The sequence below is a fragment of the Ranitomeya variabilis genome, chromosome 3 (assembly GCF_051348905.1).
Source record: "Ranitomeya variabilis isolate aRanVar5 chromosome 3, aRanVar5.hap1, whole genome shotgun sequence".
Taxonomy (NCBI): domain Eukaryota; kingdom Metazoa; phylum Chordata; class Amphibia; order Anura; family Dendrobatidae; genus Ranitomeya; species Ranitomeya variabilis.
In genome coordinates this window covers 12530643-12546203 of record NC_135234.1, presented here as the reverse complement: position 1 = coordinate 12546203, position 15561 = coordinate 12530643, and the positions used below count along the sequence as shown (strand labels likewise).

Sequence of the window (15561 nt, the reverse complement as noted above, 5' to 3'; positions counted from 1 at the left end):
GACAAATTTACAATATTTTCATAAACACAAATATTATCGACCAAAATTTACTATTAACATACAGTACAATGTGTGGCAAAAAAATGAATAATCTCAGAATCACTGGATACATGGAAGCTCCAGAGTTATTATCACATAAAGGGACCCAGATCAGGTTGGAGAAAATGTTGGCTCTTTCAGGAAGGTGAATATTGGCTTCTGCAGGAAAGGGTTAAGTTCGGTTTTGATTAAAAAATATACCTTTATTTAACCCCTTAATCCCATATGACGTACTATCCCATCAAGGTGACCTGGGACTTAATTCCCAGTGACGGGATAGTACGTCATATGTGATCGGCCGCGCTCACGGGGGGAGCGCGGCCGATCGCGGCCGGGTGTCAGCTGACTATCGCAGCTGACATCCTGCACTATGTGCCAGGAGCGGTCTCGGACCGTCCCCGGCACATTAACCGCCGGCACACCGCGATCAAACATGATCGCAGTGTTCCGGTGGTACAGGGAAGCATCGTGCAGGGAGGGGGCTCCCTGCGTGCTTCCCTGAGACCCTCGGAGCAACGCGATGTGATCACGTTGCTCCGAGGTCTCTCACCTTCTCCTCCCTGCAGCAGGCCCGGATCCAAAATGGCCGCGGGGCTGCATCCGGGTCCTGCAGGGAGGTGGCTTACCAAGCGCCTGCTCAGAGCAGGCGCCGGTAAGCCTGCAGTGCTGTGCAAAACTGTCAGATCAGCGATCTGTGTTGTCCCCCCCGGGACAAAGTAAAAAAGTAAAAAAAAAAATTTCCACATGTGTAAAAAAATAAATAAATTCCTAAATAAAGAAAAAAAAAAAATATTATTCCCATAAATACATTTCTAAATAAAAAAAATCAAACAATAAAAGTACACATATTTAGTATCGCCGCGTCCGTAATGACCCGACCTATAAAACTGTCCCACTAGTTAAACCCTTCAGTGAACACCGTAAAAAAAAAAAAAAAAAAACGAGGCAAAAAACGCTTTATTATCATACCGCCGAACAAAAAGTGGAATAATACGTGATCAAAAAGACGAATGTAAATAACCATGGTACCGCTGAAAACGTCATCTTGTCCCGCAAAAAAAGAGCCACCATACAGCATCATCAGCGAAAAAATATAAAAGTTATAGTCCTCAGAATAAAGCGATGCCACAATAATTATTTTTTCTATAAAATAGTTTTTATCGTATAAAAGCGCCAAAACATAAAAAACTGATATAAATGAGGTATCGCTGTAATCGTACCGACCCAAAGAATAAAACTGCTTTATCAATTTTACCAAACGTGGAACGGTATAAACGCCCCCCCCCCCCCAAAGAAATTCATGAATAGCTGGTTTTTGGTCATTCTGCCTCACAAAAATCGGAATAAAAAGCGATCAAAAAATGTCATATGCCCGAAAATGTTACCAATAAAATGTCAACTCGACCCGCAAAAAACAAGACCTCACATGACTCTGTGGACCAAAATATGGAAAAGTTATAGGTCTCAAAATGTGGAGACGCAAAAACTATTTTGCTATTAAAAGCGTCTTTTAGTGTTTGACAGCTGCCAATCATAAAAACCCGCTATAAAAAATGTTATAAAAGTAAATCAAACCCCCCTTCATCACCCCCTTAGTTAGGGAAAAATAATAAAATTAGAAAAATGTATTTATTTCCATTTTCCCGTTAGGGCTAGGGTTAGGGTTAGGACTAGGGTTAGGGCTAGGGTTAGGGCTAGGGTTAGGGCTACGGTTAGAGCTAGGGTTAGCATTAGGGCTAGGGTTAGGGCTAGGGTTAGGCTTAGAGCTAGGGTTAGGGCTACAGTTAGGGTTAGGGTTGGGGCTAGGGTTGGGGCTAAAGTTAGGGTTAGGGATGGGGCTAAAGTTAGGGTTGGGGCTAAAGTTAGGGTTAGGGTTGGGGCTAAAGATAGGGTTAGGGTTTGGATTACATTTACGGTTGGGATTAGAGTTAGGGGTGTGTCAGGGTTAGGGGTGTGGTTAGGGTTACCATTGGGATTAGGGTTAGGGGCGTGTTTGGATTAGGGTTTCAGTTAGAATTGGGGAGTTTCCACTGTTTAGACACATCAGGGGCTCTCCAAACGCGACATGGCGTCCAATCTCAATTCCAGCGAATTCTGCGTTGAAAAAGTAAAACAGTGCTCCTTCCCTTCCGAGCTCTCCCATGCGCCCAAACAGGGGTTTACCCCAACATATGGGGTATCAGCGTACTCGGGACAAATTGGACAACAACTTTTGGGGTCCAAGTTCTCTTGTTACCCTTGGGAAAATAAAAATTTGGGGGGCTAAAAATCATTTTTGTGGGAAAAAAAGGATTTTTTATTTTCACGGCTCTGCATTGTAAACTGTAGTGAAACACTTGGGGGTTCAAAGTTCTCACAACACATCTAGATAAGTTCCTTGGGAGGTCTTGTTTCCAATATGGGGTCACTTATGGGGTTTTCTACTGTTTGGGTACATCAGGGGCTCTGCAAATGCAACGTGATGCCTGCAGACCAATCCATCTAAGTCTGCATTCCAAATGGCGCTCCTTCCCTTCCGAGCTCTGCTATGCGCCCAAACGGTGGTTCCCCCCTCATATGGGGTATCAGCGTACTCAGCACAAATTGGACAACAACTTTTGGGGTCCATTTTCTCCTGTTACCCTTGGGAAAATACAAAACTGGGGGCTAAAAAATAATTTTTGTGGAAAAAAAATTATTTTTTATTTTCACGGCTCTGCGTTAAAAACTGTAGTGAAATACTTGTGGGTTCAAAGTTCTCACAACACATCTATATAAGTTCCTTGGGAGCTCTAGTTTCCAATATGGGGTCACTTGTGGGGAGTTTCTACTGTTTGGGTACATCAGGGGCTCTGCAAATGCAACGTGAAGCCTGCATACCAATCCATCTAAGTCTGCATTCCAAATGGCGCTCCTTCCCTTCCGAGCTCTGCCATGCGCCCAAACGGTGGTTCCCCCCACATATGGGGTATCAGCGTACTCAGAACAAATTGGACAACAACTTTTGGGGTCCATTTTCTCCTGTTACCCTTGGGAAAATACAAAACTGGGGGCTAAAAAATAATTTTTGTGGAAAATGTTTTATTTTTTATTTTCACGGCTCTGCGTTATAAACTGTAGTGAAACACTTGGGGGTTCAAAGCTCTCAAAACACATCTAGATAAGTTCTTTGGGGGTCTACTTTCCAAAATGGTGTCACTTGTGGGGGGTTTCAATGTTTAGGCACATCAGGGGCTCTCCAAACGCAACATGGCGTCCCATCTTAATTCCAGTCAATTTTGCATTGAAAAGTCAAATGGCTCTCCTTCCCTTCCGAGCTCTGCCATGCGTCCAAACAGTGGTTTACCCCCACATATGGGGTATCGGTGTACTCAGGAGAAATTGCACAACAACTTTTCTGGTCCAATTTCTTCTCTTACCCTTGGGAAAATAAAAAATTGGGGGCGAAAAGATCATTTTTGTGAAAAATATGATTTTTTATTTTTACGGCTCTGCCTTATAAACTTCTGTGAAGCACTTGGTGGGTCAAAGTGCTCACCACACATCTAGATAAGGTTCTTAGGGGGTCTACTTTCCAAAATGGTGTCACTTGTGGGGGGTTTCAATGTTTAGGCACATCAGGGGCTCTCCAAATGCAACATGGCGTCCCATCTCAATTCCAGTCAATTTTGCATTGAAATGACGCTCCTTCCCTTCCGAGCTCTGCCATGAGCCCAAACAGTGGTTTACCCCCACATATGGGGTATCAGCGTACCCTTGGTAAAATAAAACAAATTGGAGCTGAAATAAATTTTGTGTGAAAAAAAGTTAAATGTTCATTTTTATTTAAACATTCCAAAAATTCCTGTAAAACACCTGAAGGGTTAATAAACTTCTTGAATGTGGTTTTGAGCACCTTGAGGGGTGCAGTTTTAGAATGGTGTCACACTTGGGTATTTTCTATCATATAGACCCCTCAAAATGACTTCAAATGAGATGTGGTCCCTAAAAAAAAATGGTGGTGTAAAAATGAGAAATTGCTGGTCAACTGTTAACCCTTATAACTCCCTAACAAAAAAAATTTTGGTTCCAAAATTGTGCTGATGTAAAGTAGACATGTAGGAAATGTTACTTATTAAGTATTTTGTGTGACATATCTCTGTGATTTAAAGGCATAAAAATTCAAAGTTGGAAAATTGCAAAATTTTCGAAATTTTCGCCAAATTTCTGTTTTTTTTCGCAAATAATCGCAAGTAATATCGAAGAAATTTTACCACTATCATAAAGTACAATATGTCACGAGAAAACAATGTCAGAATCACCAAGATCCGTTGAAGCGTTCCAGAGTTATAACCTCATAAAGGGACAGTGGTCAGAATTGTAAAAATTGGCCCGGTCATTAACGTGCAAACCACCCTCGGGGCTTAAGGGGTTAAACATACATACAATAAACATACAGAATTAAAAATAGTTCCTCTAAACCATGAACAATTATATGAAAGAGGTCAGCTAGGGCATATATATGTAGATATCCAAAAACTGAAATTTGCAAGCTCCCTTTCGTGAAATGCTGACTATGGATATTCAAAGTAGTGTTCACATCATATCCTCACCCAATTCCTCTAAATGTATACGGGAATTTCCCTATCTGGCAAAGCAGATTGTGAATTTAAAGTGCAAATGCATCAATATCCAAGTCACATTGCATTGCATAAATAGTTAATTGTAAGGGGTAATCCACATTAACAACTAACGGAGCATGTATCCAAAGTGCAGGTGCATGTTGTATTAGTTTAGGTAACTAGCAGCTGAGCCATCTGAGAAATGCCCACAGGATTCCAAATTGCCGCAACATTATCCACAGTGTGTGCACCATATAGTTAGCATAAATCAAGAGTTGGAGCCCCTAATAAACACATATTACCTGGATCTATATGCCACTTCCCAAATGTGATGCCAGATGGCACGCTGTACCTCCGAGAATCCCGACGCATGTTTCGCGACTGCTTCTTCCTGGGGTCGTTCTTATATAACGGACCGTGTGGCTGTCACTGTAGGGGACTGTATTGGCGCTCAGTAGTAACGTCACATTTCATGACCCCACTATCTATAAGGTGTGACAGTGACACTGATCTCCTCTTCTCTTCCAGACTCGGCTCCTGTCTTCTCCGCTTCGGTTCTGTCATTTTCCGCTGGGGACTCGGTGACTTTCAGCTGCTCAGAAGAAGCCAACAGAATCAGAAATGTGTCACAGATTACAATGATCGTCTGGAGGAAAGAAAACGGATCTCACGTTCTACGTTTTACATCAGAAGGAGTAAAAAATGTATCAAACTTCACAGACCCCAGAATCTCCTTCTCAAGCGCAGAAATCCCCCCGAACCCGAAGCTCCAAATAAGAGACGCCCGACCCGAGGACACCGGGAATTATACCTGTGAGATTATTACAGTAGAGCCCTCATTAGGAAGAATTCACAAATCATGGACACTTCACGTCACAGGTATCTTATAACTATTTAAATGCAGCTTCATCCACAACAGTGTAGCATCGAATCGTCCACTGGAGTATGTCAATCACAGAACCTCAACTGCCCCATAACAGTGCTGTGGTGACACGGAAAGTCAGCCCTGGGTGCCCTAGTCCACTAGCCGAAACCACATGGACCAGGGCTAAACCCACCAAATACCCACTCTCCTTTTACTGTGGGCATAGTACTACTCAGACAGCACAGGGTGAGGGTAAGACAGTGTGGCGATACTTTACTGAACCACAACACATGCAGATAACACATAGAACAGTCCCAGCAAAATACCCAAGATGGTGCAAATTACAGTGTATCACCCTTCCGCTGACTCGCCAGCTGTGACTTCAGATCTTCCAGGGCCGACTACCCCCCACCAGTTACTGAATGGAGCAATATATGTGGCTCATTATTCTGCATGGAGAAATATACATGGCTCATTATACTGTATGGAGCATTATATGGGGCTCATTATTCTGTATGGAGCACTATGTGGTGCCCATAATACTGTATGGAGGACAATACTGTCCAGTGTCTGAGCTATTGTAGAATTTAAGATATATATCACTCATGTAATGTAAGAAGTGAGTGAAATCTTTGGCAATAGTAGTATATCTATATTTCTCTGCCATATCTGTGCATCATGAATCATGGTATGTGTTAAAGGGGCCCAGAGAAACTCTTTTGCTCGGGGCCAACGAAAACCTGGAGTCAACCCTTCCAGGGGGTCCCAATCCTGGCTTTCCCAAGTGTATCCATGGGGCTCAGGTGACCAGTGGGTCCCAATCATGACTACCCCAAATGTATCCATGGGTTCAGTGATAATCAGTGGAGCAGATCTGTATTCTTATAGCCAGGATCATGGTCCCCTAAGTTGACATCCTGCAGAATGTCAAATCTGTGTCCCTCTTGATGAAGCCATGATGTATTGACTGCTGTCTTGTGGAGTGTTCCTGGCTTTGATTTTGTACAGAATATCTGGTTATCTGGATCTCTTGGATGTCTGAATCTGTTTGTGTAGAGAAATAGTCCCCTTATGTAGTTCACAACTGTTGTCCTTCAAGTCATTATCCAGGAGTTAAGAGGAAGGTCTGATGAGATTAACTCCTTGTTTGAGTATTTATAGTTTATCCTTCAATGTTTGCAAGTCAACAAACTAGCTGGCCTGGACAATGTGTAATCAACATATCAGCAAACATCATTGTTCAATTACCCTGCGTCTCTAGTCATCCAGGATAACAGCACAACATGTTACAACAAATGTCAACTTAAAAGTCAATATTACAGGCTTATACAAACAAAAGTCTGTGTCTTCTCTTGACCAAACAAAGAACAAACACATAAATTCAAAGTCAACATATAGATAACAGTCTCTTCCTCCTGGCTTACTGAAAATAGACATCTGGTTAATTAAGATAAATTGCTGTATCATTTCAAGTGCATCATGGGCAGATACTCCATAACAATGCATCATCCACAGATCCCCATAACAGGGCATCATCCACAGATGCCCCACAACAGTGCGTTATCCACAGATGCCCCAAAACAGTGCATCATACACAGATCCCCCATTACAGTGCATCATTACAGATCCCCCATAACAGTGCATCATCCACAGATCCCCCATAACAGGGTGTAATCCGCAGATCCCCCATAATAGTGCATTATCCACAGATACCCCATAACAGTGCGTCATCACAGATCCCCATAACAGTGTGTCATCACAGATCCCCATAGCAGGGTGTCATCCGCAGATCCCCAATAACAGTGCATCATCCATAGATCCCCCATAACAGTGCATAATCCACAAATCCCCCATAACTGTGTCATCCACAGATCCCCATAACAGTGTGTCATCCATAGATCCCCCATAACAGTGCATAATCCACAAATCTCCCATAACAGATAGCCCCCGATGTATCACGTGACATGTCAGATGAACCACTTTGATAGATCCTGTTTTAGGTCACGTGATTAACACACAGGTGCTCTGGTGCACATCTGCAGATGGAAAAATGACAGCAGAGTGCAAATTTTTCCCTTTATGTACAGCGCTAAATATAACATAGCACTATAACAAATAGAGGATACTATGTAATAAGAAAAGTCGCTATATATAACAAGAGGACGCTGTAAAATATGGGACGCGCTATATATATATATATATATACAGTGAGGAAAATAAGTATTTGATTCAGTGCTGATTTTACAAGTTCTCCAACCTACAAAGAATGGAGCGGTCTGTAATTTTTATCGTAGATACTTCACCTGCGAAAATCTAAAAATAAAATCCAGAAAATCACATTGTATGATTTTTACATAATTAATTTGCATGAAATAAGTATTTGATACAATAGAAAAACAGAACTTAATATTTGGTCCAGGAACCTTTGTTGGCAATTACAGAGGTGAGACGTTTCCTGTAGTTCTTGACCAGGTTTACACACACTGCAGCAGGGATTTTGGCCCCCTCCTCCATACAGATCTTCTCCAGATCTTTCAGGTTTCAGGGCTCTCGTTGAGCAACATTGAGTTTCAGCTCCCTTCAAAGATTTTCTGTTGGGTTCAGGTCTGGATACTGGCTAGGCTACGCCAGGACCTTGAAATACTTCTTACGGAGCCGCTCCTCTATTGCCCTGTCTGTGTGTTTTGGGTCATTGTCATTCTGGAAGACCCAATCATGACCCATCTTCAATGGTCTTACTGAGGTAAGGAGGTTGTTGGCCAAAACCTCATGATACATGACCCCATCCATCCTCACTTAAGTATGATGCAGTTGTCCTGTCCCCTTTGCAGAAAAGCACCCCGAAAATGTTTCCCCCACCATGCTTCATGGGTGGGACGGTGTTCTTCGGGTTATACTCTGTTGTGAATTCCGTTCTCAAACTCCCTCCTGTGGTCATGAATGGTACTTCAGCGAGTTCTGTCCGTGGACTCCCTCTGGTGGCTGTGAGTGGAGCTGCTGGTGCTGAGGTTGCTTCCTCAGCTGCCCTCGTTTAGTGCTAGGCTGGCTTCTCTATTTAACTCCACTCTGATCGTTACTTCATGCCAGCTGTCAATGTCTTAGTACTGGTTCAGATCTCTCTTGGATCTTTCTGATGACCTGTTTACTCCAGCAGAAGCTAAGTCCCTGCTAGTTCATTTGTTGTTCATTGTGTACTGAAAATATTTCTTAGTACTTGCTAAGTTCTAGTCCAGCTTGCTATCATGATATTGCCTTGCTAGCTGGAAGCTCTGGGGTGCAGAGTGGCACCTCCGCACCGTGAGTCGGTGCGGGGATCTTTTTGCACACTCTGCGTGTTTTTTTGTAGTTTTTTGTGCTGACCGCAAAGATCCCTTTTCTGTCCTCTGTCTGTTTAGTGAGACTGGCCTCCTTTGCTAAAACCTGTTTCATTCCTGTGTTTGTGACTTTCCTCTTAACTCACAGTCAATATTTGTGGGGGGCGATGAATGGAAAACAGCATTTAATACGCCCGAGGGCCATTTTGAGTACCTGGTGATGCCATTCGGGCTTTCTAATGCTCCATCTGTGTTTCAGTCCTTTATGCATGACATCTTCCGAAAGTATCTGGATAGGTTCATGATTGTATATTTGGATGATATTTTGGTCTTTTCGGATGATTGGGAGTCTCATGTGAAGCAGGTCAGGATGGTGTTCCAGGTCCTTCGTGCTAATTCCTTGTTTGTGAAGGGGTCTAAATGTCTCTTCGGAGTTCAGAAGGTTTCCTTTTTGGGCTTCATTTTTTCCCCTTCTACTATCGAGATGGATCCTGTTAAAGTTCAGGCCATTTATGATTGGACTCAGCCTACGTCTGTGAAGAGCCTTCAGAAATTCCTGGGCTTTGCTAATTTTTACCGTCGTTTCATCGCTAATTTTTCTAGTGTTGTTAAACCGTTGACTGATTTGACCAAGAAAGGTGCGGATGTGGTGAAATGGTCCTCTGCGGCCGTTGAGGCTTTTCAGGAGTTGAAACGTCGTTTCTCTTCCGCCCCTGTGTTGTCAGCCAGATGTTTCGCTCCCTTTTCAGGTTGAGGTTGATGCTTCTGAGATTGGAGCAGGGGCTGTTTTGTCTCAAAGAAGTTCTGATGGCTCTGTGATGAAGCCATGTGCTTTCTTTTCTAGAAAGTTTTCGCCTGCTGAGCGTAATTATGATGTTGGCAATCGGGAGTTGTTGGCTATGAAGTGGGCATTCGAGGAGTGGCGACATTGGCTTGAGGGAGCCAAGCATCGCGTGGTGGTCTTGACGGATCACAAGAATCTGGCTTATCTCGAGTCTGCCAAGCGGTTGAATCCTAGACAGGCTCGATGGTCGCTGTTTTTCTCCCGTTTCGATTTTGTGGTTTCATATCTTCCGGGTTCTAAGAATGTGAAGGCTGATGCCCTTTCAAGGAGTTTTGTGCCTGATTCTCCAGGAGTTCCTGAGCCGGCTGGTATTCTCAAAGAGGGGGTAATTCTGTCTGCCATCTCCCCTGATTTGCGGCGGGTGCTGCAGGAGTTTCAGGCTGATAGACCTGACCGTTGTCCAGCGGAGAAACTGTTTGTCCCTGATAGATGGACTAGTAGAGTTATCTCTGAGGTTCATTGTTCGGTGTTGGCTGGTCATCCTGGAATTTTTGGTACCAGAGATTTGGTGGCTAGGTCCTTTTGGTGGCCTTCCTTGTCACGGGATGTGCGTTCTTTTGTGCAGTCCTGTGGGACTTGTGCTCGGGCCAAGCCCTGCTGTTCTCATGCCAGTGGGTTACTTTTGCCCTTGCCGGTCCCGAAAAGGCCCTGGACGCATGTTTCCATGGATTTTATTTCAGATCTCCCTGTCTCTCAAAGGATGTCGGTCATCTGGGTGGTTTGTGATCGCTTCTCTAAGATGGTCCATTTGGTACCCTTGCCTAAATTACCTTCCTCCTCTGATTTGGTTCCATTATTTTTCCAGCATGTGGTTCGCTTGCATGGCATTCCGGAGAACATCGTGTCGGACAGAGGTTCCCAGTTTGTTTCAAGGTTTTGGCGGTCCTTTTGTGCTAAGATGGGCATTGATTTGTCTTTTTCTTCGGCTTTCCATCCTCAGACAAATGGCCAAACCGAACGAACCAATCAGACTTTGGAAACATATCTGAGATGCTTTGTTTCTGCTGATCAGGATGATTGGGTGACCTTCTTGCCATTGGCCGAGTTCGCCCTTAATAATCGGGCCAGTTGGGCTACTTTGGTTTCGCCTTTTTTTTGTAATTCTGGTTTTCATCCTCGTTTTTCCTCAGGGCAGGTTGAGCCTTCGGACTGTCCTGGTGTAGATTCTGTGGTGGACAGGTTGCAGCAAATTTGGACTCACGTAGAGGACAATTTGACATTGTCCCAGGAGAAGGCTCAACGTTTCGCTAACCGCCGTCGCTGTGTTGGTCCCCGACTTCGTGTTGGGGATTTGGTTTGGTTGTCATCTCGTTATGTTCCTATGAAGGTTTCTTCTCCTAAGTTTAAGCCTCGTTTCATTGGTCCTTATAAGATTTCTGAAATTCTTAATCCTGTGTCATTTCGTTTGGCCCTTCCAGCTTCTTTTGCCATCCATAATGTGTTCCATAGGTCGTTGTTGTGGAGATATGTGGCGCCTATGGTTCCCTCCGTTGACCCTCCTGCTCCGGTGTTGGTCGAGGGGAAGTTGGAGTATGTGGTGGAGAAGATTTTAGATTCTCGTATTTCGAGACGGAAACTTCAGTACCTGGTCAAATGGAAGGGCTATGGTCAGGAGGATAATTCCTGGGTTGTTGCCTCCGATGTCCATGCTGCCGATTTAGTGGGTGCCTTTCATTTGGCTCGTCCTGATCGGCCTGGGGGCTCTGGTGAGGGTTCGGTGACCCCTCCTCAAGGGGGGGTACTGTTGTGAATTCCGTTCTCGAACTCCCTCCTGTGGTCATGAATGGTACTTCGGCGAGTTCTGTCCGTGGACTCCCTCTGGTGGCTGTGAGTAGAGCTGCTGGTGCTGAGGTTGCTTCCTCAGCTGCCCTCGTTTAGTGCTAGGCTGGTTTCTCTATTTAACTCCACTCTGATCATTACTTCATGCCAGCTGTCAATGTCTTAGTACTGGTTCAGATCTCTCTTGGATCTTTCTGATGACCTGTTTACTCCAGCAGAAGCTAAGTCCCTGCTAGTTCATTTGTTGTTCATTGTGTACTGAAAATATTTCTTAGTACTTGCTAAGTTCTAGTCCAGCTTGCTATCATGATACTGCCTTGCTAGCTGGAAGCTCTGGGGTGCAGAGTGGCACCTCTGCACCGTGAGTCGGTGCGGGGATCTTTTTGCACACTGCGTGGTTTTTTGTAGTTTTTTGTGCTGACCGCAAAGATCCCTTTTCTGTCCTCTGTCTGTTTAGTGAAGACTGGCCTCCTTTGCTAAAACCTGTTTCATTCCTGTGTTTGTGACTTTCCTCTTAACTCACAGTCAATATTTGTGGGGGGCTGCCTTTTCCTTTGGGGAATTTCTCTGAGGCAAGGTAAGGCTTTATTTCCTATCTTTAGGGGTAGTTAGCTCTTAGGCTGTGAAGAGGCGTCTAGGCAGAGTTACTGTAGGTACGCTCCACGGCTATTTCTAGTGTGTGTGATAGGATTAGGGTTTGTGGTCAGCAGAGCTCCCACTTCCCAGAGCTTGTCCTGTCTTACAGTTTAACCATCAGGTCATTTCGGGTGCTCCTAACCACCAGGTCCATAACAATACTCATCCTTCTTCCTCCAAACACAGCGAGTGGAGTTGATACTAGTTATATTTTGTTCTAATCTGACCACATGACCTTCTCCCATGCCTCCTCTGGATCATCGAGATGGTCACTGGTGAACCTCAAACGGGCCTGGACATGTGCTGGTGTGAGCAGGAGGACCTTGTGTACCCTGCAGAATTTTACTCAATGACAGAGTAGTGTGTTACTAATGGTAATATTTGAGACTGTGGTCCCAGCTCTTTTAAGGTCATTGACCAGGTCCTCCTCTGTAGTTCTGGGCTGATTCCTGACCTTTCTCAGAATCATAGTTACCCCATGAGGTGAGACCTTGCATGGAGCCCAAGACAGAGGAAGACTGACAGTCATCTTGTGTTTCTTCCATTTTCTAATAATTGTGAAACAGTTGTTGCCTTCTCACCGAGCTGGTGTACGTAGAGAGCTCTTTGGTCTTGGCCATGGTGGAGAGGTTGGAGTGTGATTGACTGTGTGGACAGGTGTCTTTTGTACAGGTATTGAGTTCAAACAGGTACAAATAAAACAGGTGCAGAGTAGGAGGCTTCTTACAGGAAAACTAACAGGTCTGTGAGAGCAGAATTCTCACTGGTTGGTCGGTGATTAAATACTTATTTCATGTAATAAAAGGCAAATTAATTATATAACGATCCTACAATGTGATTTTCTGGATTTTGTTTTTAGATTCTGTCTCTCACAGGTGAAGTGTCTACGGTAAATATTACAGATCTCTCCATTCTCTGTAGGTGGGAAAACTGCAAAACTAGCAGTGGATCAGATACGTATTCTCCCCACTGTATAACAAAATTGGATGATATGGGATGAATCACTCAGTGCGCATTAGTTAAAGAGGTGCTCCAAACCTACGTTTTATTTTCATCCTAAATTCTATCTATTTAATGTCATAATCTAATCTTTTTGTAATATACTTAAAATTAAAAATTCCCTATCCTTCCCCCACTGCATTATCCAACTGATATTTTTTCTACTACTTCCTGTGTGATGACGCTTCGTTTGAGAATCTCAGTGCCTGCTGGGATAGTCAAACAAGTCATCACCAAGGGGCAGAGGCTGCAGTCACTTCAATTATTTTATTAAAAATGTTTCTAATATTTACCTCTCCAGACGATCTCCTGCAGCTCTACTTCTCCTTGTGGCCATCATGTACATGTCGGCACAATGACGTGGTTAGTACACCGTCGGCATCCCTGCATGTGTCCACTCCCTCCTCCCTGCAGGGATGCTGGTGTGTCACTCACCCTTCCACACGCCCTCTATGTCTGTCTATTCCAAAGGCCTGCACATGGCGCGCAGATCTCCTGGGAGTGTGCTTAGGGCGCGCACACTCCCTGACTTTTAAAGGGCCAGCGCACACACTGCTAAAGACGTCCCCAGCCAATAACTGGGAAACATCTTGAAGGTATCGTCCTCTATTGGGAGGTGTCTTAGTAACTTAGTTAGTTAGTGCTCTTGATCCAATCCGCCCTGTCTGTATTTGTCCCAGTCTTTCCTGCTTTATCTATACCCGAATCCGTCCCACGTGTGCTTTGTCCCAATCCTGATCTCTCTGATCTGTACCTGATGCGCTTATCTACCCTGTCTGAACTGGCACCTGAGAACCTGCATCTGAGATCCCGTGTTGTGGTGGTCTCATGTCCCTGTTCCAGCGCTGCTTGGATCATGCCTGCTAACCAGTCATTGACCGGTCCTGCTTCCTTGTCCCCCGTGGTGGTCAGCTGTCACGGCTCCATGGGTCCGTCCTGGAGTAGCACCTGGAGCCAAGTCTGACCTCACCATCAGGGTCTCAAGCAAAGAGTCAGGTGCTCAGTTAGTTACGCCCCTTCAGGCTATCCCTGGACCGTGGCACAACCACGTGCGTTACAGACCTCATTGACCGGTGCCGGCTGATAACCTCATCGCACCAGCACATGACCGAATAGGTGAAGGGAGCACCACTGGAGCTGTGCTGCTATTCTGCATTGTTGGCAGGAAAGCTCCCTGCCCAGAGATGTGCGCCACTGACGGTGGTGTGTCAAACATCATGATGGTAATTTAGCCTTGGGCCCGGGGCGATAGCCTAGATTGTCTTCATTACAATCCATCCATGCCCTCAACATTTGTACCATTGACTACAACTCTCTGCAGGTTAGGAAATCGGCAGACTCCAGGGGATTGTAGATTGTAATTTCCAAATAATTCAGATTCTCCAGAACTTGATCCATACAATTTCCAGTACAATAGCATATATTTTATGGCAAATTTGATGCATAAATGCCAGATTTATAAAATCTTATACTCTGTCTTGATCCTCTGATTGGCTCCTCTGCCTTCTCTCTTTTATCTTTCCTGGCGTCTGGCGCGGTTGTTCTTCACTACGCCCCTCACCATCATGTGGAGCACACTGCTCGTTCATGATGGACATTGCTCCTCTGGGGTGAGGCAATGAGGTCAGTACATTATAGCCAGCGTCAGAGAGGGGCCTGGTGAACAACACCTGGAGAAAAAGAGAACATAGAAGACTGATGAGCTGATCGGAGGATCGACAGTGGTAGGACATGTGAGACACGGGCTGAGGAGCAATGGGCATAAGAGATACTGTTTTTACCTTTCTGGTCAATTTGCACTGAATTTATTTAATACTATCTACATTTCCCAGCTAAATTTGAGTGAATCATCTGAATATGAATTTCCACAGATTTTCTCATCTCTAGATTCATAATTACTGGTGAAGAGCCACAGATTACAGGCCTCTGACCAATTTACATCTGACTGGCATGCACCAATCCATTGTCTGTATGTGGCATACAAATGCGACTGGTTTGTAGAAACCTGCAGTGGACGGAGTCACGGATGGCTGACATCATGGTCAGAGCGTGTATGAGCGGTTTCTGTGGTTCCTCAGGGACATTGTGATGTTTGTCTCTTCCATGTACTCTGCTGCACGTACTGACCACATAGCGGAGGGAACCGGTCTGGTATCAAGTCATTCCGGGAGACATCGCCCGACTCCTTCTAGTTTCCATTCTGCAGAACAAGTGTCTTATTGTTCTCTCTTTTTTTTTCAGAGCCGTCCATCAACAAAATCATTTCTATATCGTGTTCAGTACCGGGAGCAATTATATTGGTTATTATAGCTGGCATTATTTATTGGAAGTTCTGTACAAGCCACAAGTAAGTGAACCCCTAATCATCCTTATACCTGTGATGGGCCAAAAGGGGAAAATAACCGGCGGCCTCCAGCATTTATAAATACCAGTAAGGAGGACGCCAAGCACACACTGGTTCCCCGATAAGACGCTGGACGATAGGACCAGTTCCATGTGGCTTCA

At 44.5% G+C, this 15561-nt stretch overlaps 1 protein-coding gene across 1 annotated transcript in view; it reads left to right on the top strand.

The window, feature by feature from the left end:
* The window catches only part of LOC143817884 (uncharacterized), a 109580-nt gene that overhangs the window by 79834 nt on the left and 14185 nt on the right, over positions 1 to 15561 (top strand). Inside the window, exons 2-3 of the mRNA XM_077299355.1 lie at positions 5148 to 5498; positions 15298 to 15403. Of these exons, the coding sequence (XP_077155470.1) occupies positions 5148 to 5498; positions 15298 to 15403 (457 nt within the window). The remainder of the gene's footprint in view (positions 1 to 5147; positions 5499 to 15297; positions 15404 to 15561) is intronic.